Source organism: Amblyomma maculatum, chromosome 5 (assembly GCF_055883805.1).
Source record: "Amblyomma maculatum isolate TAMU_Amacu chromosome 5, ASM5588380v1, whole genome shotgun sequence".
Classification (NCBI taxonomy): domain Eukaryota; kingdom Metazoa; phylum Arthropoda; class Arachnida; order Ixodida; family Ixodidae; genus Amblyomma; species Amblyomma maculatum.
In genome coordinates, this window is record NC_139348.1 from 93882520 (window position 1) to 93907999 (window position 25480).

General features: G+C 46.4%; 1 protein-coding gene and 1 non-coding gene across 3 annotated transcripts in view; both read left to right on the plus strand.

Annotated features, from left to right (window-relative positions):
• Hel89B (histone acetyltransferase 1) overlaps positions 1 to 11682 on the plus strand; it is a 103277-nt gene extending 91595 nt beyond the window's left edge. For both annotated transcript variants that reach the window (XM_084603902.1, XM_084603903.1), the window contains exons 35-38: positions 1937 to 2068; positions 7457 to 7664; positions 7974 to 8065; positions 9393 to 11682. In XM_084603902.1, the coding sequence (XP_084460028.1) occupies positions 1937 to 2068; positions 7457 to 7664; positions 7974 to 8065; positions 9393 to 9687 (727 nt within the window). In that variant the 3' untranslated portion in view covers positions 9688 to 11682. The remainder of the gene's footprint in view (positions 1 to 1936; positions 2069 to 7456; positions 7665 to 7973; positions 8066 to 9392) is intronic.
• A 4771-nt stretch (positions 11683 to 16453) lies between these two features.
• Positions 16454 to 16526, plus strand: TRNAV-AAC (transfer RNA valine (anticodon AAC)). The gene has a single exon. It is a non-coding gene; the product is annotated as a tRNA-Val (tRNA).
• The last annotated feature ends 8954 nt before the right edge of the window (positions 16527 to 25480 follow it).

Consider the following 25480-nt stretch of genomic DNA (forward strand, 5'->3'; position numbering starts at 1 on the left):
TTTCCGAAAGAAAAAATAAGCCGAAAGCGCGCGCTTTCGAACGAGACCAAAATCGCCGCGGTGGAGCGCGTAGTGCTCATGCGCCGGGCGATCGAAATTGGGTGTCGTTTGTCCACACTTTAAAGGGCAGTGGGTGTGGTACTGCATTTTTTAATCGCTATAACTTCATAAATACGCGGGGTATAAGGATGAAAATTTGCGTGCAGATGCGGAATGGTGCGAGGAATACGAAAATGAAAAAATTGAAAATCCGATTTTCAGGCCGATTTTCGGTGCCAAAGAGCCGTCCCCCCTTAAAACCAATCTGCACAGCATTGCTGGCATCTATTTCAATCCAAAAAAATTATATTTTTAGACCACCAAAATATCAGTCGTGGATATGTAGATATTCCTAGAATCTGCATAACAATTTCTCTGTAAAGTCTGAAATATTGCACAAGTCTGAATTGTTGAGTCTGAAAAATTGATCAGCTACATTGCTCAGCTCATTATGGGTGTTGTGAATTATTGTTTTTAAAATCCAGGTTTGCGACTGTAAAATAATACAGTCGAACCCGGTTATATCGAACCCAGATATATCGAATTTTGGTTATATCGAACTCATGGAATATCCCCTTGAAAATCCCATGTAAAAGTATAAGAAAGCCGCGTCATATATCGAACTCAATTTCGCCAGTCGTTCGATATATCGAACTCCGCACCACGCACTGAAAGTGTGCCTTCCCCAAAGACGATCGCATCACCCTTGGTCGTTTGCCGCGTGACGTTTTCAAGCCACGCGCGGAAGGAATGAGAGGGGACAGTTCTGGACAGCGCTGCGCCCATTCCCCAAAGACGCGCGCATCTCCAGTTATCGTTTCTCGCGCGCCAACACATGACGTTTTCAAGCCATGTGCGTGGGTGTGCCCATTCTTTTGCCGAGCTCTCTCCTTCAGCACGCGCTACGTATGCGCCAAGCCAGCTCAGCCCGTTTTCAGACGGACGTGGGACGCTTTCTCCAGCGTGTGTTGCGAACCCTCTGCGCGCGGCGACTGACGTGGCTATGGTGCCTGCGGACGTTAAGAAGCGGCAACTTTCTTTTTTTCGCGAGAGTCATTCTTTCTTATCGTTGTGCTGTACGCGCGATGTAGCGTAAGATATGGTGGCTGCGGACGTTAAGAAGCGGCAGGCTTTTTTTTTTTTTTGGCGGGAGCCGTTTATCTTTGCATGTATGAATCAACGGAAGCACGCCGTCAGCTGCTGCGATCATGACGCCCGCCCCAAGCGCGGCGTGATAAATCGAACCAGGCTTGTGCAATCAAGCCATCACGGGCACTCTGCCAAGTTTGTTCCCCGCCACTGGAGCAGCTATAAAAAGATAAACGCGCCCTGACGTTATCGCTGCCCAACATCTTGGCACGCTGCCAAGAAATGAGCTGTGGATGCAACGACCGAAACGGAGTGACGCGCGCCATCGACATGCAAGCGAAAACGGTCGCGATTTTCTGCCGCAGCGACACAGAAACCGTGTATTGAACTGTCGCGGTGGCGGTGGCTGTGGCTCGAGAGGGACGAAGTTCCAACAAGTGAAATTTTTCGCTCTGTCGCTGCCGCTCGTCGCTGAGATCGCTCAATCGCTTGCATGTGAGCGAGCTGGCCTTAACGCATTTTTTATTTTTTTTTCAAATTCTCGGGTGCAAAAGTGGAGAGTGGGTTCATTATGCGAGTGGGTCGATTACGCGGCAAATACGGTATCGTTTTTTCGCATCGTAGGTGCCGGCACGAGCCAATTTCTGTATATCGAATTATCGATATATCGAACTTTTTCGCAATCTTCTTCGAGTTCGATATATCTGGGTTCGACTGTATGACAGTGCACCCTGCCAGGAACTCTTCTGAAGCTCTGCAAACACTGGAAATAAAGGGTTTTTGAACACTGCTTTTTCTTGGACTGCAGGCAACTGCTGCTGGACTGTGGCATTGGCACGGCGACCCAGCCCGAGCAGGAGAGTGTGGTGCACGCCCACCGGGCGCTCATCTTCTGCCAGCTCAAGGGCATGCTGGACATCGTCGAGAAGGACCTGCTGCTGTGAGTGCTCATGCCCGGCATCCCACCCCCCTCTGCTCAGTAACCGAGGCGTCGTGTAGCACACGCAGTTCGTGTTCTAGATGCCTTGCGTACAGTACAGAAGTGCATGGGAGTCGGACTGCGCTGTACCTTGTTCCTTTTGGTTTTAACTCGCGGTAATCTAAGCAGCTTGAGTGCCTCCAGTTCAAACTAGGTGATGCCTAGGCTTCAAATCGAACTGCTTTTGATGGCAAAAATTTGTGGCAAATAAGATGCTGAGTAATGCGAAATTTGAGTGCACCCCTCTAGGCAGTTTTAGTTGTGCAATATGCCGAGGTAAAGAAGTTGAGAGACGTGTTTTTCATTTTTATACGTGTGCAGTTCGAGCCGACCATACATTATTCTCTCATAACTAACCATTAACTAGAACTCGGTCCTTTCCCAGTTCTTGATTATCATATGGAGGCACTTTCACAGGGGCATCGCGGGCGCCTTTTTCTTGTGCATAAACGTATTTCGTCCCAAATAGTTTTCACATTCCGTAAGCTCCACTTTGAGGGGGAATGATTTGACCGCACTGATGTCTCTCATCTATGGCCCCCCTCTCTGTTTTACATTTCCATTCATGCACTTTGCATAATCAATAAATCGGTACACTCATTGATGTCAAAGAGCACCCGATATAAAGTCCCACTTTGACCAAGCCACCTGGTCACTGCTCACTGCTTGCATGGCCTAGGAATTGCATGTCTGACTCGCCATCCAAGGGTCCCGTGCTCGATTCCCATGTCGCCTTCATATGTCAGGGCTGCTTAGTTGAAAGCTGGGCATACTGGTTCTAGTCTACACTACCTCATGCCTGTTATGCTTCATGTACCTGCCAAGTCACGTACATGCGTGAGAGCCATGCTTGTGATTTGTTAAGGGGGGACACGGGTCTTTCAGACCAAAAAATCGCAAAAAATCGCTTTTTAGAAAATGGGATTGCTTTGCGAAATCAGTAGCACTTTATCTACCTATTTGCTAAGTTTTTCACCTCTAGGATCGGTATTTTAGTAACAACGCCAATTTATATAATCGGTGTCGCCCGAATTTGGGCCGAAAACCTTCCTAGAAACAACCATTTTCCGCGAGGCGTAGCTCCCATTTTGTGCGCGGCACCGTAGCCATCTTGGTCTCAGTCGAAAGAGCCGCCTTTCGTCTTCAAATTGCCACCTCTGTTGTTTACATTCGCCCATTGGTCGCATAAAAAATAGCAAAAGAAAAAGCGTGGCATTTGCAATCCCATTGGCTTTCGGGGTGCACGTGACGATAAGGCGTCACCGCTAAGGCCGATAAGGCTGACTGTCACCGATAAGGCTGACGGCGTTTGCTCGGCGTGCCCGAGCCGCGGGCAGACAGCGGAGACGTGATGCCGGCCGCGCTTGGTTCCGAACCGTGAGGTGCATTCACGGCAAGAATTTGTGAAAAAAGTGAAAAAAATAGTTGATTAATCATCTCAAGTGATACCCTGCCCCGGTTGTGCGAGCTCAGGCCGACGAAAGTCGTGCGCCGAACGATCGTGTGTACGAGCCTGAAGTAGGCCTAGCGTGTTCCTCAGCACGGGAGACTGCTACTGCCAGCAGTCGCACCCGCCGCGACAGTGATACGTGATATTGCAGGCCGCAGATGAGCAGAAAGATAAGCTCAAAACAGAAAAAGCTTGAACTCGCACCAACTCTAGCAACGAAGCGGTAGTCGGATTGTTATCGTGACGACGGCAGCGCGGCGGACAGTCCGCTTGGCGAGGTGCAGTTCACGATAGTCAGATCTAAACAGTTTGCCGAGATTGGCGAAGTGTAAAACATACGGCGGCGATATTGGCATTTAAAAAAGTGAACGTGGATAAGAAATCGCCGTCAAACTTATTCTCCAATGCGTAAACTGCGGGATGCGTCTTTGTAGAGCTCGCCGCGCGTTCATAGTCCTTAGTGAATGCACTTGCTTTCCGTGCAATGCAGAGCACTGGGAAGCAGCAAACAGCTCCTAATTACATTTCTTTTCTGCAATAAACGTTCCTCACAGCGGTCTTGATGCGAGGACGTGGCACGACGACGTACGCAAAAAAAAAATGCCGCTGCCTGCGTATAATTCGTGCAGCCGAAAAAGTGACAACTGAATTTGCTGCAACTGCAAATCAAAATGAAAGAGGCAACACAGACGTTGGAAAGCAAGGAGACTACATTCCTGGAGGTTTCTGGCCAATGTAAATGTGTGCATTGCACCAGTGAATGTCCGTTAAATAATCCCCTGTTTCTTTTTTGCTCTTTTCTCATTTTGCTCTTTTCTCAAAACTTGCATTGTCGACCACTTGCAGTTTTGCGGCCGTAATATCTCGACGCCTATTGTAGATAAAGCAATAATTTCTTTTTCAGCGTGAAGCCGAATATGTGGAGCACACAATGTTGCAAGTAGATTTTTTAATTGTTGAAAATTTTTAAAATGGCTTTTTTTTTTTTGTGACCATTATAGTGCTATATTTTTTTTTTGAACTTTGTTATGCAATAAAATAAGAAATAATAGCTCAATCAAAACACTGCTTGCAACATTGTGTTCCTCATTCTTTCTAGTGTCCAGCAATGTGTTCATCTCAAGTTTTTCTTCAGTGGTCATTTTGTAATTGTTCTTGTAAGAATTAGACTAATTGGGGTAATTATCTTATGAAATAATTAGATCGCAAAAGAAATAATTTCAGTTTTGGAATCTGTACAAAAATCTGCACAAACCCACCAAGTTGCATCAATTTCGATTGGTAAATAAGGAAAATAGTTTTAAGACCAGTGTCCCCCCTTAACTCGCAACCCCCACCACTTACCCTCCTGCTCTGCTTTATGCCTTATTCTTCCACTTTCCCCTTTTCAGTAACCACCCACCTCACTCACCAGGTGCCATGGCAGTCCTGTTCACAGTGCTTGTAATAGGTTACAATGAGGTGGCCACCCGGGGCACCCTATCCCACGTACACTTAGGCTTTGCCCTTAAAGGGCCACTGTCCAGGGAAGGCCCTTTTAAGAAAAGGAGCCCAGTGTTTCGATCAGGTACCGGAGATAGTCTGTGCAAAATTCTACAGCGACACGCGCGCCGCAAAGCATCGAAAATACAATTCAAAGCTCCCTCATGCTCTCCTTTGAGAAGCCAGCTTCACCGCTCCCTGCGCTGGCCCGACGGGCCCCGATAACGACGTACGTATCGGGAACGACGTCCATTGGTCCGTCTAGCTGACTGACGGGAGAAGGATGGGTGTCGACCGCTCGCAGCGCGCTTTTCCCTCGCCACGGCCAGACTGAATCCAGCGGCGCGCGCTCCCTCGACCGTTTTTTTTTTTTTCGCGCTCGCGGGGAGCCACGCCCCACCTCCCGCCAAACGCGGAGGAGGAAGGGGAATTTGTATTGCGGAGGCTAGACGACCTCGGGCAGGAGAGAGAAAAACCTTTGCGAGGGAACGGAAGGAGAGAGGCAGGATAGAATCGGGTGATTGCGGTGGCTGTAACTGCGTTAATAGTTACTCTTTTTAAAAACATTTTGCGGCCTTGCGTTCCAGGGGCGAAGTCTCGCAGTCACCGGGGAAGAAAAAATTTTCGACCGGAGAGTGGACAGTGGGCCTTTAAGTGTAGGACGTGTAGTGTTATGTGGTCTCTCAGTATTCCAGTGCTGCCATTCACCAGACTGTTCAGACGTCTGCTTTCCCAATCACCATGGGGGGTATGGTGGGTGGCCAGGCAAAATCATGTGCTCTAGTCTGTATTTTGAGTTTGTGTCATTATCAATAGTGTCGCTATCTCCCTGACCTTGTTGGAAACTGTGGAAGTGGATGTTGGTTCTATAATGTCAACATCCGGTTCTGGTATTCCCACCAATCAGATTACTGGTGTTGGTTCCATAGTGGCAACAGCCGGTTCCACCAACCCACCAATCAGATGACCGGATGTTGGTTCTATAGTTTCAACATCCGGTTCCGGCGTTCCCACCAGTCAGATTACTGGGTGTCTGTTCTATAGTGGCAACGTCCAGTTCCGGCAATCCACCAATCAGATGACCGGATGTTGGTTCTGTGGTGTCAACATTTGGTTCTGGTATTCCCACCAATCGGATGATTCAAGGACGAAGATACGACACTTTTAATAGCGGTGATGATGAAACGCACAATGCTGCGAGAGTTCCAGCATTCCCACCAATCAGATTACTGGATGTCTGTTCCATAGTGGTAACATCCGGATCTGGCAACCTACCAGTCAGATGGCTGGATGTTGGTTCTGTAGCGTCAACATCCAGTTCCGGCATTCCCACCAATCAAATGACTGGATGTTGGTTCTAAAGTGACAACATTCAGTTCCGGCGTTCCCACCAATCAAATGACCAGATGTTGGTTCTAATGTGGTAGCATCCGGTTCCAGTATTTCCACCAATCGGATGATTCAAGGACAGGGAGATACGACATTTTCATTAGCGGTGATGATGAAACGCACCGGTGACGGTAGGCAAAGACGAGTCCGTTTTCGCTACTTGGGCTGACCATGAGATAGGATATGTAGAAAGAAACTGATATCAGACTGCATTTTGCTGGCATGTCACAGTGTCTTCGAGCTGTGACGATGGTTGGCAGCTGTGCCATACTTTCAGTACCGACGAGATTGTGACATGTTTCTTCGTGTTTACTTTTTAAAGTAACGATGGGTAAGGAGGGTTTGTTGTGAACAGGTTACAAGCGATTTTATCATCAACAGGCTGACTGCACCCACTGCAGGGTGAGACTCGCCCATATCCCTTCAGTTAACTCAGTCCTGTGCCAGCTAGGTCTCCTTAATCCGTGGAAACTTCCTAACCTCATCCGCTCACCCTACATTCTGCCACCCTTGCTATGCTTTCCTTTCTGTGGAATCCATCATGTCACCCTTAGGGACCATCAGCAGTTCCATCCTCGCGTCCTGTGCAGTTCTTTTGAGCCTTCATGAGAAAAAGTATGTGTGATGAAAAATTGTGCACTTTTCTCACCTTCGTTATCAGCAGATTAAATTTTATAACCTGGACTGAAGTTCTTGGCTGTTTGAAATTAAAAACTCAAATTTTTTTTTGCATCCCGTTTGTGATCAGCACAGTGGCACCATTAGTAGTGAAGCTCCTAATTTGTGCTTATTGTGCAGCATCGTTAAATCAAACTTAATGAAGAGCGATTGCAAACTGGGTAGACTAAAGCAAGCAAGGCTTTTAAGAAAATTGTGAGAGGCTGACATGTGGCCAGCCACTAATTCCTGCCAATCGACCTCTGGCTTCAAACGGCCGAGCGTGACACTGGTGGAGCACAGTGGAGGCCATGTTTGAGCATGCACAGTCGGCCATTGCACTCAGTGTGGGCTCTCTCGTCTCCACACAGCACGCACATGAGCAGTGTGAGCTACCTGCGGCTGGATGGCAGCGTGGCACCAGGCCAGCGGCAGGCTCTGGTGCAGCGCTTCAATGCGGACCCTTCCATCGATGTGCTGCTGCTGACCACCCAGGTGGGCGGCCTGGGCCTCAACCTGACGGGCGCTGACACGGTCATCTTTGTCGAGCACGACTGGAACCCCATGAAGGACCTGCAGGTATGTGCGTACTATCCAGCCACTCTTGCACCCTTCGCACTTCCTCTTTTTTACCTCCCCATCCTTCCCTATTCATCTGAACAAGATGACATTCAGCCACTTGCTCATCTAACTTCAGAGCAGCATTTCTGATGGATTCGCAGCATGTAACTTTCTCAACACCATTATCGTAAACTCGCATTCATTGGAGTGAATCCTAGTTGAAATCGGAGGTTGCTTGGGTTTTGTGCGTGCTCTGGCATGTCTGCCTGTCATAGTTAGGAGTAAGCTGCATTCCGTTGACAGTAGTCACCTGTTGCTGCTGTGCAGGCGATGGACCGTGCACACCGCATCGGACAAAAGAAAGTGGTCAACGTCTACCGCCTCATCACGCGGGGTACCCTGGAGGAGAAGATTATGGGGTGAGCAGTCAGCTTGACGCAGCCTCGGATGCGGTACTCTATAGAACTGTGAAATGCCCTTGGAGAAAAGCCGGGCAGTTGTGAAAAATTTTTATCTCCCTGTTCACTCTAGGTGCCACACCAAGCTGTGAGCAGTGTGTATGCAGTCTCTCTCACTTTTGGTTATCACTGGCTCGTGTAAAATCTCGTTACAAGAGACACTCAAGGGACCTGAAAAAGATGTCTCTTGTAACCAAAAATTCTTACCAACTGGTATGTGTGGCAGTTTAGATTTCCTTATCTAAATTCTGTTCCATATCCATGTCCTGTTTTGTTGCAATATGTTGGGAACAGAGAAGGGGTGCCTCCTCTAGAATGGGAAGTCAAAAGGCCCCTGTTGTTTCAGCCACTGCATCACATTCCTGTGTGACTGAAACAACAGGGACATTTTAACTTCATAGTCAAGAGAAGGCACTCCTTCCCAGTTCCTGACATAGTGCATCCAAAAAAGGACGCTGACATCGAACAGAATTTTCGATAAGGAAATCTAAACTGTCGCACATACGAGTTGGTACGAGTCAGCTGCGTTGCATGAGTGTACCTGATTGTGTCTCTTCAAAATAGTGAAGAATTTACTTTATGGACCTGCAAGAGTTGTCCTAATAACAGAGTGTCTCTTGTAACCATGTCTCTTGTAATGAGATTTTACTTAGTCTCTGTTTTTTTTTTTTTTTTTTTTTGGTAAATGCTTTTTATTGCATCAGAAAGAATTATTTATTGTCACAATATTCTGTGCTTGTGAGTATGTGCCGTACCAAGAGAAAAGGCCTTTATCGGTGTGCGCAAAATCAGTATAACTCATCTAGATCAGTGAATGTTGTTGTATGGGAGCTAGAATGGGATATGTAGAAGCATGTTTTTTGTGTACTATTGTATTCTTAGTGCTAGTCAACTTTTGGAACTGTTGATTGCCTACACCTGACAGGAGCTTCAGCAGCTTAGCTGGAAAGTGCATTGTTTCTGGCTCTCTTGAAGTTGCACTTCGGTAAACTGCATCTCAGTGCTTTTGGTTGTGACTATCAGGGATGCCTTAACTTATTCCTGGAAATAGGCTTCCACAGCATGAGGAAAACGTTGAATAGGACAGTCCAGTCAAATATGCAGGAAGTTTTGCCACGTGAAACTAAAATCACGAGCCCTGTTACTGAGAGCATCTCTGAACGAACGTGTTAGTGAATGAAATGACTGGGAATAGATGTGCAAAGCTGAAGCCCATCTACTGCACCAGGTGCGTTTTACAGATCCCCAGATTATTTCCAGCTGCGCGTCATTTTGGGTGTCGTTACAGGCTCCAGAAATTCAAGCTGACCATTGCCAACACGGTCATCACGCAAGAGAACAGCAGCCTGAACACCATGGGCACTGACCAGCTGCTGGACCTGTTCACCCTAGACTCGGACCGGTCTAAAGGAGCCACTGGTGCGAGGGCGGGCGATGCCACGGAGCCTGCACAAAACACAGCCGGTCCGTCACGCATTGGCATGAAGGGGGTGCTGGAAAATCTGCCCGAGCTATGGGACTCATCCAAGTATGACTCTGAGTACGACCTGGGCAACTTCCTCAGCACGCTGAAGCCAAAGTAGAGAACAAAGAAAGTGGGGCGACTTCTGTGATTGCTGCGTGTTTTGCGGCTGTTGCACTTCTCTAGCCGTTGTCAAACTGTTGTCCTGCAGACCTTGCTTGGCGCGTTCCTTGTGAGTGAACGGCAAGCTTGAATGCCGATTAGTGTCTTTGCTTGTGGCTGGCCGTAACGGACATTCTCGGCCACTTGTGTTTGGATGCCTGTTGCAGTGCACACTGGATGTGTGGATTGGTTAAGTCCCTAATTGAGGGAATAGCACTGGCTCTTTTGTTGGTCAGACACTCTCATTACGTCCTTGGGACAGTTTTACCGCATATTTTATTTTATTTTCTTTTTTGCTATTTTAACCCGTGAAAGGATCGCGAGGGTTTTCTGAGGTACCTGCTAGCTGTCCTTGGTTGACGGTCTCTGCTGGCGAGCGGCGGCACTCCTGCGTGTGTGTCATGAGTAACTTTAAATGTGTCATGTTGTGATAAAGTCTGTCTCTTCAAGGAAAGACATGCAGAGCCAGAGCGTGTGTAACTGCCATAGGTCTGTAATTTAAGGAATAATAAGATGCCATTGGTGCCAAGCACTGTGTTGATGAAGGAGCTTGCCATGGTGGGTTGTTGAGTGTCGAGTCTGGTTTTCAGCGTAGTTTCATCCGCTGCGATAGCCTGCGATGTCAAGGGTCCAGCAAGCTTATCTATTAAGGGCTTAGTCACTTGGTGCATTGTGGCGGAGGTGTTTCTTTGCATGAGTGCATTTCACAAGCAATAACAGCGGCAGTGACTTTACAGACCATTGTTGGGATTGGCAGGGGGAGGGCCTCATACTGAAACTTAACCTTGGAGCTTAAACTGGGCAAGGAGTGATGTTGTGTGGTCTTGCATGGTTGATAGCATCACCTAGTGTGGAATAAGTGTGGTTGTCTCAAAAAGAATGGGGTCATATCGCAGGGTCCATTTTTTGTGCCACCGAAGTGCGTTGGGCAAAGTTGGTACGGCAGTTCGTTTTCGGGCAGTTGGGGAAGGAATGGAACTTAGTAGACTTCATGAATTTTCTGCCGTGAGTAGGCACTCTCCAAGCAGAAGTTTGCACATGTCCAGGTAATAAGCTTTAAGTTATATAAGTTATTTATGTTTATTAATAGAGAACCTACTTTATATAGAAAGAAGCACGCTAGTAGTATGCACTGCTTTGCTGTTTTAAAATGTACCTTTGCTGCTTTCAAACATTGTTTCATCTTGATTAAGGATTACTTCTTTCCCAAGTTTCCATGTAGATGTTCCATTTGAAGGTATTGAAAGCTATCACCACCACAGGCATTTAAATATTCTGTGGCAAAAGTAGGTTACTGCTGAGAAGTGCAATTTCATCTGAAACTTTAAAAGCTTTCCCGAATTTACTTTCTTAGAAAGCAGTGAATACAATCACCATTGCTATCGATGGCAAGACACTGGCCTCTCGGTGATTCTTTTGCCAAGTTCATTGTGGCCATGGTGCTAAAGCTTCAGTGATGTGCTGAAGCTGCATACTCATTTTTTGTCACTTTTTCATTTTTTTTTCTAGGGCGGTCAAACAATTTGATTGCTCCACCAGCTCTGCCAAGTACCTTGACTGTGTTCCCTCTTTCTGTGCAAGAGCACATGTTCTTATTCGTCCTTGGCGTGTCGCGCTTTCCTTCATGTATGATGTCTCGTTGCCCATGTTTTGTCTCCTCATTGTTGCCATCGTCAGGTGGCGACAGCCATTCATTAGGCTAAGAATGGTCACACTTTGAAATAGCCTCACCACGTGTTTACCATGGTTGCTTTTACCAAACCAGAGTCATTTGTGTCTTAAGCCTTTTGTGAACTGCGTGAACACTCACCGGCGTGCTGTGTGGGTGCGAGGAGCGTTGCTGGTTCATTGCAAGCGCGGTCCTTGGCAGTGCATTTGCTGACCATGTTCATGATGTCCATGTCAATGTTGTTTTGTCTCTCTGTGGTTGGAATGAACTGTCATTCACAATTTGTGTGCAGTGTCACTTCATTTGTTCTACTCAGTGTGGGCAGGTCGTCACCAGGGCCTAAATTTTATGCACCCGATGTCCGTGGGATGTTCTCTCATGAATGACATTTATGGGTGGAAATTTGTGCCACATTAGCAAGCACTTTCAACTACTTTCTTGAACCTTACTAGAACCTTGCTATGAAATAAAACTTTGCAGCATCAATATACTGGTGGCGCTACCTGAATTGCTAAAGGGCCTCAACTAGTGCGAGTAATGTCACTGTAGCCTCTGCCTCTCAAAATAAGAAAGGCCCACAGTAGATGTGTGCAAATATTAGAATACTCACATAGTTTGCGAATAGCATTTATACTATTCAATTTGCATCATAATTTTGCTATGTATATTCAAACCATTCAAACAGAAGTTGTGGCCAAACATTTACAGTAACTGACTCATCACATTAACTTTGCCATTTCGTTTTAAAATGAGCAACCAGCAGGTGGTAAAGCTGCACATGCAGTAATGGCTAGTCTCGCATAAAATGACTGCGCTGAAAGCCCGTGAATACAGCTATGCTCATTGTGCACGCACGTTACAAAACCAAGTGCTGCACCATTCGACACCTCATTGCTGCTGCGTGCCTTGGTGTAGCCGACGTCCGATTGTGAATCTGTCCATTGGCATCTCTAGCATTTCACCTGTCGAAATTTGACAGATAGTGCCGTAACTTATGGTGCAATATTGCTCAAACAGCTTGGCTCGTGCACATGCCAGAGTTCGACCGCTAGCTGACAAGATCAAGTAACTGTTCTTTTAGCTATTCAACATGGTGGGAAATAATTTGATTCCAACAGTGAGACCACGGGGTTGACTCGAAATCATCAGCAGTGGTGGAACTGCTGCGCCAAACTGCGCCAAATCATAAATTCTGCTACGTGCTGCTACAAAATCGAATTTTTGCCTACTTCTGCGCTTCGCCTGCACCAAAAGTCATCTCTGCCGACAGTGAAACTGAACTGTCGCGAAATCAAAACTGACATTTACTGGCAACACTGTGCAAGGCGGAAGAATATTTTTGCAGATCCTGGGCAGACAATCACGTGGCACAAAATTGACGTTTGTCTACGTCACCTCTGTCTCCTGCTGGTGTTTTCGTTTCATTTTTTTTTTTTTTTTTTTTTTTTTCCGATCTACTGGGAGCGAGTGAGAAAAAAATCTCCACCTAGGACCTGCAAAAATATTCTTCCCCATTTTCCTCCAATCAGCACGGGTCTGGAAGAAAAGAGGCGCCTCGACTTACCTTGATGTACAGGATAAGGACACCAAGATAAAAGGTCAAAATCAGGAAAAGGTACAGGAAGAGATTAAGCTGGTAAGAAATATGAGCACCAATGCTGCTATTCTCGAAAGGCGTCAAGTCTGAAAAGTTTGCAGATGTTGAGAGCAGACAAGCCCTTCTGAAGAATGGACAGGAGATGCTCACAGCGGCACTGTGTGAGCTGGAGTCATCAAGGCAAGAGAAGAAATAGTGCCCTAAAGTTGCAGTTTTAAGAAGCGGCAGTTCTGAATTCTGCAGAGAGTTTTTACATTAAGACAGCTAGGTATACCTTCTTTCCAAAGTTAGTGTTTATAGTGTCGTTGCATATCTCGTTATGCCTACCCTCTGAATAAAAGCGGCTTTGTTTTTAGCAAAACCTCCTGCTTGCTTAACTTGGTGCTTTTTAAGGAAAGAACAGCAGTTTAGACTGAATTTTAGCTTAAAGCTTGTTTTTGAATGGCTGTGGTCGTTGTACATCTGAGCAATTGAGTTCCACAAATAAAACGAGCCTCCTTTATTTAGGCATCTCGAAATTTGAAATTTTGCTACAAAAGTGTTTTCTTTTTCTGCTACAAAAGCTCAAATATTTGTTACAAAATGCCATTTTTCCTTCTACAAAACTTAAAATTTCTGCTACAAACTGCGATTTCTTCTGATACAAAAGCTGCTACACAAAGTCAGCTGCCAGTATACTCCGTCTGTGGCAGGAGGCATTGGTGAGGAACTTTGGTCACAGGCTAGGGTCTGGCTTTTCTTCTCATCTGGTAAGTGTCCGAACAGGGCGAAGCAATTTGAGCTCTTCTACACAGCTCTTGTCTCTGTGCTAAGCCACCAAGCTTGGATGCACTCCTTTATAGAAAGGTTGACCGGCCAGGCTTCTAATGTGCTCAGGGTGTTTAGGGCTTCAGAGATAACGCCCCGAGCATAGTTTTCGTGAAGCACTTCGCATACTAAGTGATGTATTCATACCGCAGGTGGTAGCCAAATATTACAGCCAGATGGCCAAATCCTGTTGGGGGATAGTGCATTCCCTACTGCGGTCACTGGTATTAGTGCACCATGCCACCATGCAATTCCATCAACACAGATTTGCTTTTCCCTTTCTGGTCAAGAACTGCATGGCACCGGAATTCGAAGCACGATCCTCCACCTGACCAGCGACAACCTGGACCAGCAAGCCTGGATTATCCAGCTAGTCCGCAAGTCAGCTGCTGCCAGCGGAGCCCTGGACTAGGGGCACCGACCACCCAGCTCCTGCGAATTTTTACTGATTATATGCTCATTAAAAGTTTTCTCTCTCTCTCTCTCTCTCCTGCATGCAAGCCATATGCTCCTCCATACCCTTAATTGCTGCTTGTTATATGAAGTATAGTCACAAATTATATAAAGTAAACTATTTTTTGCATTATGACTATAATTATGAGAAAACCTTAAAAGAAATGCTCGACCATTTCTAGGGAACATAAGTGGCAATAACTGTGCTGGAAGTGGTAAAAGAACACATCTTGATACGTCGGGGGCTGCAAATCAGGACCATGAAAACGAGACTAATTGGGGGGTGCCTGTGGCAGATACTCTCTGGTAATGACTAGCAGCATGCATGCCAGTATCCCTCAAGTGAACGGTATATAACTGCTGGGTACTTAATGGAGAGAAATGTTTACGCTAACAAAAAGGGTTTATTTACATAGTGGACAAACGGCAAGTGCCATTGTAATTCATAGGCATCCATATCCATACGTTTCTGGCAATGCTGTGATCGCACACACCATGCTAACTCTGAACTCGTCTCGAAACAGGAGGTGTTGAAATAGGCGATTTTAGGAAGATGCGGAAACATTTGTTTCTGGCCTGTAGTGTGTACAGTGAACGAGAATATAGCATTGTGCGGTGCGTTCCCCAGTATGTTTTCCACGTAAGGTTACGGCTTCCAATTTGGACCCACATGAAACGTTGCAAATGTAGGCTCATGCAACTAGCAAACTGCGGCGAAATGGCTCAAGTGCATGATTGCATGATTACATGATTGCATGATTGGTGCAGTTCCTCAGACTACCGAGGGCAAATTTAGACGAGATTAAGACAGTGTCTCTGCGGTCTGCCGGAACGTCTCGATGGATGCCCACTGACTGACATCAAGATTCTACTGGGCGCGACTATTGGTGGCAGTGAAGGCCTCCCAGGCACTGCTCCGCTTCATGAAAACCACGGGCCTGATCGATAGGCTGTGATTTTGCTGTGATGTGACTATACTGGCTTCACCCATCCCTCTCCTACCCATCGCTTTTATATCCACTCACCCCCTTCCCCCAGTGCAGGGTAGCAAACCGGTTTCTTCTACTTGTTAACCTCCCTGCCTTTCCTCCTCCTCATTTTATGGAGAAACCCGAGAGCAGAGCTATGGTGGCAGAGCCCCGAGTTTCCGTCGTTGTCGCTATCTCCCAGACTTCGATATAACTTCTAGTCATCTGATTGGCGGAAGTGCCGGAACCAGAAATAGTGATATGACATCTAGTTCTGATGTCATAGCGACACTTTGGGGAGATAGCGACACGTTCATTTAATGAACAACGCAAAATTGAGACAAAACAGGACCGACGCGGAACAAAACTTAAGCGCTTGTCCTGCGTTTTCTGATCTTTTGTCTCAATTTTGCGCTGTTACTTTACCGTCAATATTTTATCATATTATGCACCATAAGCCCTGTATGGGTCGAGTAAGGCTGCCGAGTAAAAAAACCAGTTGTCGGGTTCATGTATACGCGGTCGGTTCGAGTAAAATAGGCGGCGAAGCGAGCCAACTCGCCTGCAGGGGGTAGGTTAGCTCGCTTGACCCGCTTGTCTAGAAAGCCAAGGGTCCAGTTTTGAGGAGCTCATCCCATAGATCTTCCTCCATGTCTGGGATAAAAAGCTTCCGGTCATGTGATCGGCAATTCAAAATGGCGACCGCTATGATATCTTGGTCTCATAACTATATTCTAGGCACTATATCATAACGAAATAGAGTCGTTTCTCGCTCTTGTCAACGAAAGGAATGTTAGCGAAGCTCTGGATAGTAAAAAGAATACACGTTATTTTAGACCCTTCTGCTGACAGCGAGAAGGCCGTTATAAGCACTGTACAGCACGGCCGCAGGGTTTTTTTTATTTTTATGTATGCTTTGTTTGAAGTGGAATCCACAGAACTTCACGAAGATATCGGAACATGAGCGTGGATTAGCGCATTATGATATCGCGATTTAGTGCGCATCGGCGGAATCGCCACCGCGACCATGCAACACATTTCCCAAAAATTAATTTTCACTCGATGCTTCCTCCCTTCTTTTACGGCGAGAGTCAGATGTCCACAGAACAATCGTTACAGTTACTGTGCCTTTTCTTACTTGTAAACCAATCACATACTTTCTCTAGCGTGTTTCGTAGTTGTTCGCGACCCCGCACGGTCCACGACGTGAGCACAGTCGGTCCTGCCAGCTGTTCTTGTGGTGTAGTGGTTATCACATCCGCCTAACACGCGGAAGGTCCCAGGTTCGATCCCTGGCAAGAACACTATTTTTTTTTCTCAATTTTCTTTTAATGCAATAATGTTTTATCGTTTACCATTGCACTTTATCGCATTTGTTTCCGGGCTCTGAGCCTGGCCCTGTATTGCTGAAAGATGCGGGAAGAAATGTGCTTTCAAAACTTCGAGATGGCGTATAGGGCTTCTTTCCCTCAGCCTGGGTCCCCACTGGTGGCGAGTCTTCATTGTGAACTTCTGGTGCGGACCACTCGGTCTTAATATGTTCGCGTTCGGATCATGATCAGCTGAGTCGTGAGTGTGAGCTCAGACTCTCGTATATTCAGCTCATGAGTCCGACCTATGTTCCTATGAAACCAAATGCAAATCCTTCTCAGAGGTTGTACAATCATAATCCTGGGCGACTGGGAAATCTGCACGAGTCGTTCATACAGATCCTAGACAACACGAGTTGTCTGTGTACTTGTAATAGAATAAGCTTATGAACGAGAGATGGTATGTAGAGTTACGTAATTATTTTGGCTATAATTATGACACATTATGCCGATAATCGCTGTAATTGATTGTTCACGTTGGTTTGCTGTATTGCAGCGACTCTATAGCTAATTCTTTGTTTTTTATTTGTTTCAGAACGTCTCACAAATGGTTTCGCGGGTTAGCTGCTCATTATCGCTTCAGAATTGTGCGAAATTAGGAGCCAGCTGGCTAGCCGTGGTTAGCGAATGATGTCAGTTATAATGATATGTTAGAGCCCATCGTGTCGCCTTATTTTTAACCTTTCTTTTTTAGTTACGCTCATCACCACCGACCAAGAATTTGGTCTTTATTCATGTGCCGTGTTCTGACTGGCTAAGTTGTTTCATGAGGTTACAACCATTACACAGGCGGGTAATTCAAACGTAGTCCGGTAAAGCACAATTGTTTGACCTCGGCTGATTTTGCCGAAAGCCGGTGTCCAATGATTGACTACGATGAGAAAGAGCTAGGTGACGTCAAAATTTGACACGGACACCCACACCAAATTCGCTCACCGGCTCCCGAAATTAGACCTCGGCCGATTTGGATCACAGCTCGATGTCTAGCATAATAAGACTTCGATGAACACGATGGTGATCTCCAAATTTGGCCCCACTCCCACATTTTGCCCAACCACCCCCAAAATTTGACCTCGGCCGATATCTGGACAAAAATGGGTGTCCAACCTAATTTACTGCGGTCAACACGTGAGTGACCTTCAATTTGGTTTGGTTTCTGGGATTTTAACGTCACAAAGAGGCTCGGTCTATGAGAGATCTAGTTGACGGCTTCGGAAATTTCGACGCCTTGGGGTTCTTTAACGTGCTCTGAAAATCCTAAGGGGTGTAAGTGATTTGAGGAACAAATTCCGAGTTGATCCCAGTTGAATTCCATTTGGCGATCTCTTTTGTTACCCACTGGAAATCAACTGGTATCATCTGGAAGTTTGTTCTGTAAACCAATTGTACCAATTAGGATTTTCGATCGCACAGCTCACAGGCGCCTTGCTGCCTGCCTCAATCGAAAAGCGGCCGCCGCAGCCGGTATTTCATCCCGCACCCTTAGACTCAGCGGTTGAGCGCCCTAACCACAGCACCACCGCGGCGGGCACCTTCAAATTTGGTTCTGGCCATCCCCAAATTTGACCCACCCGCCTCTGAAATTCGATTTTGTCCAATTCTGAATCAAAATCAAAATCCGTCCAAACTGACCGTCCCCGATACGGTGCTTACCTACAAATCTGTCCATGGTCATTTCAAAATGTGTCCCTGGCCGCCCCCGAAATTCGGGGTGGCCAATTTGCACAGCCGTGCCCAACGATATTGACTGTGCCTGATACAATGATTGCCTCCAAATTTGGTTGTGGCCATCTCCAAAATTTGGTCTGGGCCATTGACAAAAACCCCCGTACTTGCACTAAATCGGTTCAGAGAGATGCCCTCTACTTTTTTTTTTTTTTTCCCTTTTCCTGCAAGCTTTTAACATGTTCATTTCTGAAGAAAACATGGGTTACCAATTTCAGAGGTTTTTGCACCACCTTCGCCGAATGATCAATACGACGTGCCCTTTACAATAGCTGAATTAGACGCCGCTCTTGCTTCTTGTCGGCATTCATCTGCACCTGGTCCTGACGGGATTACTTATTCAACCTTATCGAACCTAGGCAAGGATGGTAGAACTGCACTACTTAATTATTTCAATGATATATGGGCTTCTAGTACTGTTCCTGAACACTGGAAAATTAGCCGCCTGGTTGCTCTTTTGAAGCCTGGAAAGCCTCCTCTCGAACTTACCTCATACCGGCCAGTTGCCCTAGCAAGCTGTGTTGGAAAAGTTATGGAGCGCATGGTGCTGGCAAGACTTGAGTGGTATCTAGAGAGTAATGATCTTTATCCTAATATGATGACTGGATTTCGCCGCGGACGCTCTTCCATTGACAGCGTCATCGACCTTGTGGCGACAGTAGAACACGAAAAGCGTCACCGTCGACTAGTAGCTGCTGCATTTTTAGATATAAAGGGAGCATACGACAACGTCCTCCATGAAGCTATTCTTGATGGACTTGACGACGTGGGAGTTGGTGGCCGGCTGTACTTGTGGATTGTAAGCTATCTCAGCGGCCGTTCTGTTTACATGACTACGCCTGAAAGAGATACTACCCACTTTCAGGTCGGTCGTGGAGTTCCACAGGGAGGAGTTCTCAGCCCAACTTTATTTAACGTTGCGCTAATTGGCCTGGTGAGTGAACTGCCAACTAACATCCACATAAGTGCATATGCTGACGACATCTGCATCTGGGCCTCTGGTTCGACGCGCCCACAACTACGTGCGAGACTGCAACGAGCTGTGTCATTAACATCGATGTACTTACGGCGTCAAGGTTTATTTTTAGCGGCAGAAAAGTGTGCAGTGATCGCGTTTACGGGAAAATGTGTCAGCCGCTACCCGATTACCCTTCATGGAGTCGTAATACCATACGTCTCCAGGCACAGATTCTTGGGAGTAATTATTGACCACCGACTATCTTGGTCGAAACATATTGCTATGGTGAAGAAGAGGCTAATTAATTTTTACCATGTACTTCGTTACATAGCTGGCATCAAATGGGGTCCAACTGAGCGCTCCTTAATACGCCTTTACGAGGCTCTGTTTGTTGGCTACATCCGGTACAGTCTCCCAGTACTCTCTAGTATGAGCATTTCCTGCTTGCGGACTTTAGAGAGCGTGCAAGCGCAGGCACTGAAAATATGCCTTGGACTGCCCAGATGCACCTCTAACAAAGGCACAATTGAAGAGGCACACGCTCGCCCAATGTCCATATACTTGTCACACGAACCACTTCGTGTATATTTACGAGCACTTACAAGACACCGTTTTCACCCACTCAGCAAGATTCTGGATGAGAGGCCGGACTGCAGTTTTACAACTGCACTCCGCTGCCATCAGTCACAAGTACCGACAGGATCAGTTCAGTTCAGTTCAGGCGTTCAGTCGTGTCCGACTTTTCGTGACCCTATGGACCATGTCACGCCACGCTTTCCGGTCTCTCACTATCTTCTTAACATCACATAGCTTCATCTGCAATGCCTCGAGAATGCCATCTAACCATCGCGTTCGCTGCCTACCCCTTCTCCGGCGACCCTCAACCTTTCCCAACATCAAATCTTTCTCCAGCGACTCCTCTCTTCTCATCAGATGACCAAAGTAGCTACCGACAGGATATGCCCTCCCATATCATCCCACCCAACCACCATGGACGATGGATAAACCTTTTGTGCACCTTCGTGTTCCCGGAATACTAAAGAAATCAATGGTACCAATTAGTGGACTCAAACAACTTACTCTGGCACACATCTGGTCAGAATATCCCAGTTATACTCACATATACACTGATGGATCTGTGTCAGCACAGGCATCCGCTGCAGCTGTGGTCATACCAGCTCGGAAAACGACTCTGCATTTCCTTTTGGGACATACCTCTACATCAACCGCTGCCGAACTTGTAGCCATTCGAGAATCTATTCGCTATATATGTGGGGAACCACCTCAAAAATGGTGTATATTCACGGACTCGAAGACTGCATTACAAATTTTGGAAAACTTCTTACGCCACACTGCCTATCAGTCCCTGGCACTAAACATTATGGATCTCATCACATCTGCCCAGCTGCAAGGCCACACGATAATGTTTCAATGGATTCCTGCCCACTGCGGCCTCCATGGGAATGAGCAGGCCGATGTTGAAGCGAAAAGCGCACTCATCAATGGCTTCCAAACAGCTGTGCCTTTTTCAAGAGCGGATACGACGTGTCTTCTAAAGAGTTATATGAATATTGCTACAGCAGCTTACTGGGCTCAACCAGACGCCCGACACATCCGTCTAAGAAGGCTTGATCGAACATTTAAATTTTATGTTCCGCGTGATATTCCGCGTCATCAGACATGCTTGATACATCGACTTCGTTTAAACGTGGCTTTCACGCGCAAGTACTTACATTTAATTGGACAGCTGGACTCACCGGAATGTTTAACTTGTGGCATCCCAGAGACTGTGGACCATGTATTATTGGTGTGCCCAGAGTATGCGAACGAAAGAAATGTGCTAGCTGCTTCCTTGGAGCGTTTAGACAAGAGGCCTCTGTCGGAGGAACTGCTGCTGGGCGCTTGGCAGGACAAGGGGAAGGGCGTCCAGGCAGTGCGCGCTCTTTGCCGTTATTTGAGCGCCAGCGGACTTGATTCACGTTTGTAAAGCAAGCTGCTGTGTCTGTATATATATTTCATATGCCTTCTCCCACATCGTCACCCATCATGACCTTCTTTCTTCTCTCCTTCCCCTTCCCCAGTGCAGAGTAGCAGGCCAGATTTGAATTATTCGGGCCAACCTCTCTGCCTTTTCCTTTCAATAAATCCATCTATCTATGGGTTTACGTTACATTTTTCCTATTCATTTCCCACAATTCCCTACTTTCGGCCTGTCTGTATAATTTTATGTCCGCCAAACGTTTTTTGAGTGCTGCTGTGTCCGACATCGTGCCTCTTCTTTAATTATTGCATTTGTTTCTTTTTTGAGTCCCGACAGTTGTAGTGGGGGTGATAAAATTTTAATCTCAACAGATACAGGATAGGTGGCGTCAACCTATCCGCCTACACGGCAGCCTGGAGTCCTTGGACCCGGGCGGCATGTTCGGCCAGTCAAATTACGCCTAGTTCCGACGGCCCGGATGCAGCCCCTTTGCAAAACTCTGGAAATCAGCTTCTCTGCACAGCAAAAACCCCTTCACCATGGCGGCCAAACCTGTTTTGGAGGCAGAAGATGGGTGCAGCGCAGAATATTTCTGTGTCAAGCCTGATGTGATCACTGATCAGTGGATGTGATGCATGAACCTGGGGAGCAGAATTCCTTCGCTTTTGAAAACGACGAGGATCGAAGCATACCGGCGGGAGAGGCGATATGAATGGCACTTGCGAGGAACTGGCGAGGAACCATGATTGCGGCAGCAACAACAGGCAGAGGGGTGCAGGAAATGGACGTGGCCATTATTGTCACAATAGACGTCTCCTGCACTGCACCCAACTTCGGCTCTCAAGACAGGTTTGGCCGCCATGTTGCAGGGTTTTTTGCTGTGCAGAGAAGCTGACTTCCAGAGTTTTGCAAAGGGTCTATATATTGGCGCATGCAATATGAAGTGAATATTTCTGCACAACAGCAGTAGATGCTAAATAGAGCGACAGGCTGACGAAGCGCTAGTGACATGCGGACGTCAAACCACTTGATGCTCGTATATGGTTTGAAAGTGAAATATGTCAGCATGCCATTTTTTTTTTTTTTTTAGCGGCTGGCCTGGGCGAAATCAAACCACTTGATTTTTGTGCTACGTACTGGTATATAACATCTATCTTTACAAATTATTTCCCCCTATCAAGATGTAAAAATTGGTATAACATTTAGAGTTTGGGCTGATAGTTTTAGTGATTGAAGAATTAATATACGCAGATGATTTTTCGCAGTCCGTTTATTCAGTCATTTATGTTCACTTATTGCCCAGTTTTTCTTTGTTCCTCATGTGTTCCGCGACGGGAACAAGGTGCTGCACTGTTTCTGGCAGCAAGGCGCCATCTTGGAGGTGACAGATGTGTTTCTGCATCATATGCGCTCATTATTTTTTCTTTTTTTTTCTTACGGAGTCGGGCATGCGCGGGCCTAAAGCCATGGGTCTTGTTTAAAATGGTTGTTGAGAGCACCGACAATGGACGCATTAGTCACTACACTCAGCGCCCTTTCACGCGGCCGGATGATTTCGCCAAGTAACGACTATGAAGCTCTAATGTTAAGCGAGTGTTCTCAATTAACTTTAAATAGCGCATGCTCCAAATTCAATAAGCTTCCTTGCCTTTTTGCTTCAATAATCTTGTGTCCTTCGCGATAATCGCCGCGTTTTGCGTTTTGTACCATGCAGCTGTAGCCGACAAACATCAATTTGAAGAAAGAATATACTAAACGCCGAAAAACCTGCGCCGAATTTCCACCGTGTACGCAGAAAATTCCGTGGATGTATGTTGACCATGTGTGACGGCGATGGGAGTATAGCTTAGAAAGGCGATAAAAAAGCTTCCGTGAAAGCAGCGGGCCACGCTTGTTGTAAGAGTTTTGTTATGTTTGGAATGCGAATTTGAGCGAAAAACAACGAACAATATATGGGCCCAGTAGTTGTTTACACCGTCACGCGGAAGCTACATACTGCATGCCGCGACGACCGGGAAAAGGAAGTGGACAATAATTTAAAAGTATACGTCCAAAAGTAAACTTGTCGTCTTACGAATTCGGCACCAAACTTGTGTTGAAGCAGCAACAGTAAAACGTCGTATTTTCTTATGGCGCTTCCTCTTCATAAAATAAAGGAAATAATCTGGGTGGCCCGTGAGAACAATTTTCACATAGTACCAATTGAATTCTTCACGCATTGCTCGCAATAACTTTTTATTTATTTATTTATTTATTTAGATAAGAATGCCTTCCTGAACATACAGTGCCAAGCAGTTGAGGACAACAACCAATTAAGGAACGCAAGAGGTCTGTATAAGACAATCAAGGATATCAAAGGAAGCTTCTGTGCTAAGCTGGGCGTGATAAAGGACAAACAAGGCAAGGACCTCACTGAAGCTTTAGAGATAAAGAAGAGGTGGCAGGAATACACAGAAGAACTGTAAAAGAAGGACCCGAATGTGCAAACCGAATGTGATTAGTGATCTCGAGCCCGGCATCCTGAAGCGTGAAGTTGAATGGGCCTTAGCCAGCCTTGCTAAGAACAAAGCTAGCGGAATTGATGGCATTCCAGCTGAGTTGCTTGAAAACCTCAACCATGACGCTATTAACATTCTGCATACATTATGTCAGAAGATTTGGACAACCCTGCAGTGGCCACAGGATTGGAGGAGGTCAGTTTACATCCCCTTTCCAAAGAAAGGCAGTGCCAAAGATTGTTCCAACTACCGCACGATCACGCTTATTTCGCATGCTAGCAAGGTGATGTTGAAAATTCTCCAAGGTAGGCTGCAGCAGTATGTGGATCGGGAGCTTCCGGACGTGCAAGCTGGGTTTCGCAAGGACAGAGGAACTAGAGACCAAATTGCCAACCTTCGCTGGATCATGGAAAAAGCAAGAGAGTTCCAGAAACCCACCTACTTCTGCTTTATTGATTATGCGAAGCGTTTGACAGCGTAGATCACAGCAGATTGTGGCAAGCTCTCCAAGAGATGGGAGTTCTAATTCACCTCATCTGTCTCCTCAGGAACCTGTATGAAGGGCAAGAGGCCACAGTCAGAACTGGACATGGTCTTACTGATTGGTTTCCGATTAAGAAAGGAGTGAGGCAAGGCTGCATACTGTCGCCCTGCCTATTTAATCTATATGCAGAGTGCATCATGAGGAAGGCCGGTCTGGACGAGTCTTCAGCTGGAGTGAAGATGGCTGGAAAACGTATCAACAACCTTAGATATGCGGATGATACCACTTTAATGGCAGAAAGTGAAGTGGAACTCAAGAGACTTCTGATGCGCGTACAAGAAGAGAGTGAGAAGTTTGGGCTTAAACTGAACATTAAAAAGACAAAGATCATGGCGTCTTGCCCTATCAAGTCCTGGAGCATCAATGGACAAGAAATGGAAGCTGTGACAGATTTTCTTTTCTTGGGCTCCAAGATTACCTCGGAAGGAGACTGCAGCCATAAAATTAGGAGACGCCTGCTTCTGGGAAAGAGAGCAATGGTTAGCCTTGACCGCCTAGTAAAGAGCAGAGACATCAGTCTGGCAACCAAGATCCGTATAACTCGTGCTATGGTCTTTCCAGTTGTGATGTATGGATGCGAGAGTTGGACTGTGAAAAAGGCTGACCGCCGAAGAATTGACGCGTTTGAATTGTGGTGCTGGCGAAGACTCTTGAGAGTTCCTTGGACTGCCAGAAGATCAAATCAGTCGATATTGTCGACCATAAACCCTGACTGCTCATTGGAGGGTCAAATTCTAAAGTTAAAGCTCAGCTACTTTGGTCATCTGATGAGGAGAGAGGAGTCGCTGGAGAAAGATTTGATGTTGGGAAAGGTTGAGGGTCGCCGGAGAAGGGGTAGGCAGCGAACGCGATGGTTAGATGGCATCCTCGAGGCACGTGCAGATGAAGTTATGTGATGTTAGGAAGATAGTGAGAGACCGGAAAGCGTGGCGTGACGTGGTCCATAGGGTCACGAAGAGTCGGACACGACTGAACGACTGAACTGTACCAATTGGCAACACAACGCGAATAGTTGGTGACCGGGCTAAGGTTGCTTTTTGTTTTCTTTTCTGATAGACATTATATGGATACTGAGGAGGCGCCGGTGTTTATGAATGTAGTCGATAAGAAAAAAAAAAGGGGGAGTGACTCAAGACATAAAAGCGATTTAGAGTATTAAAGAAAACTGTAGTATTGAAGTTT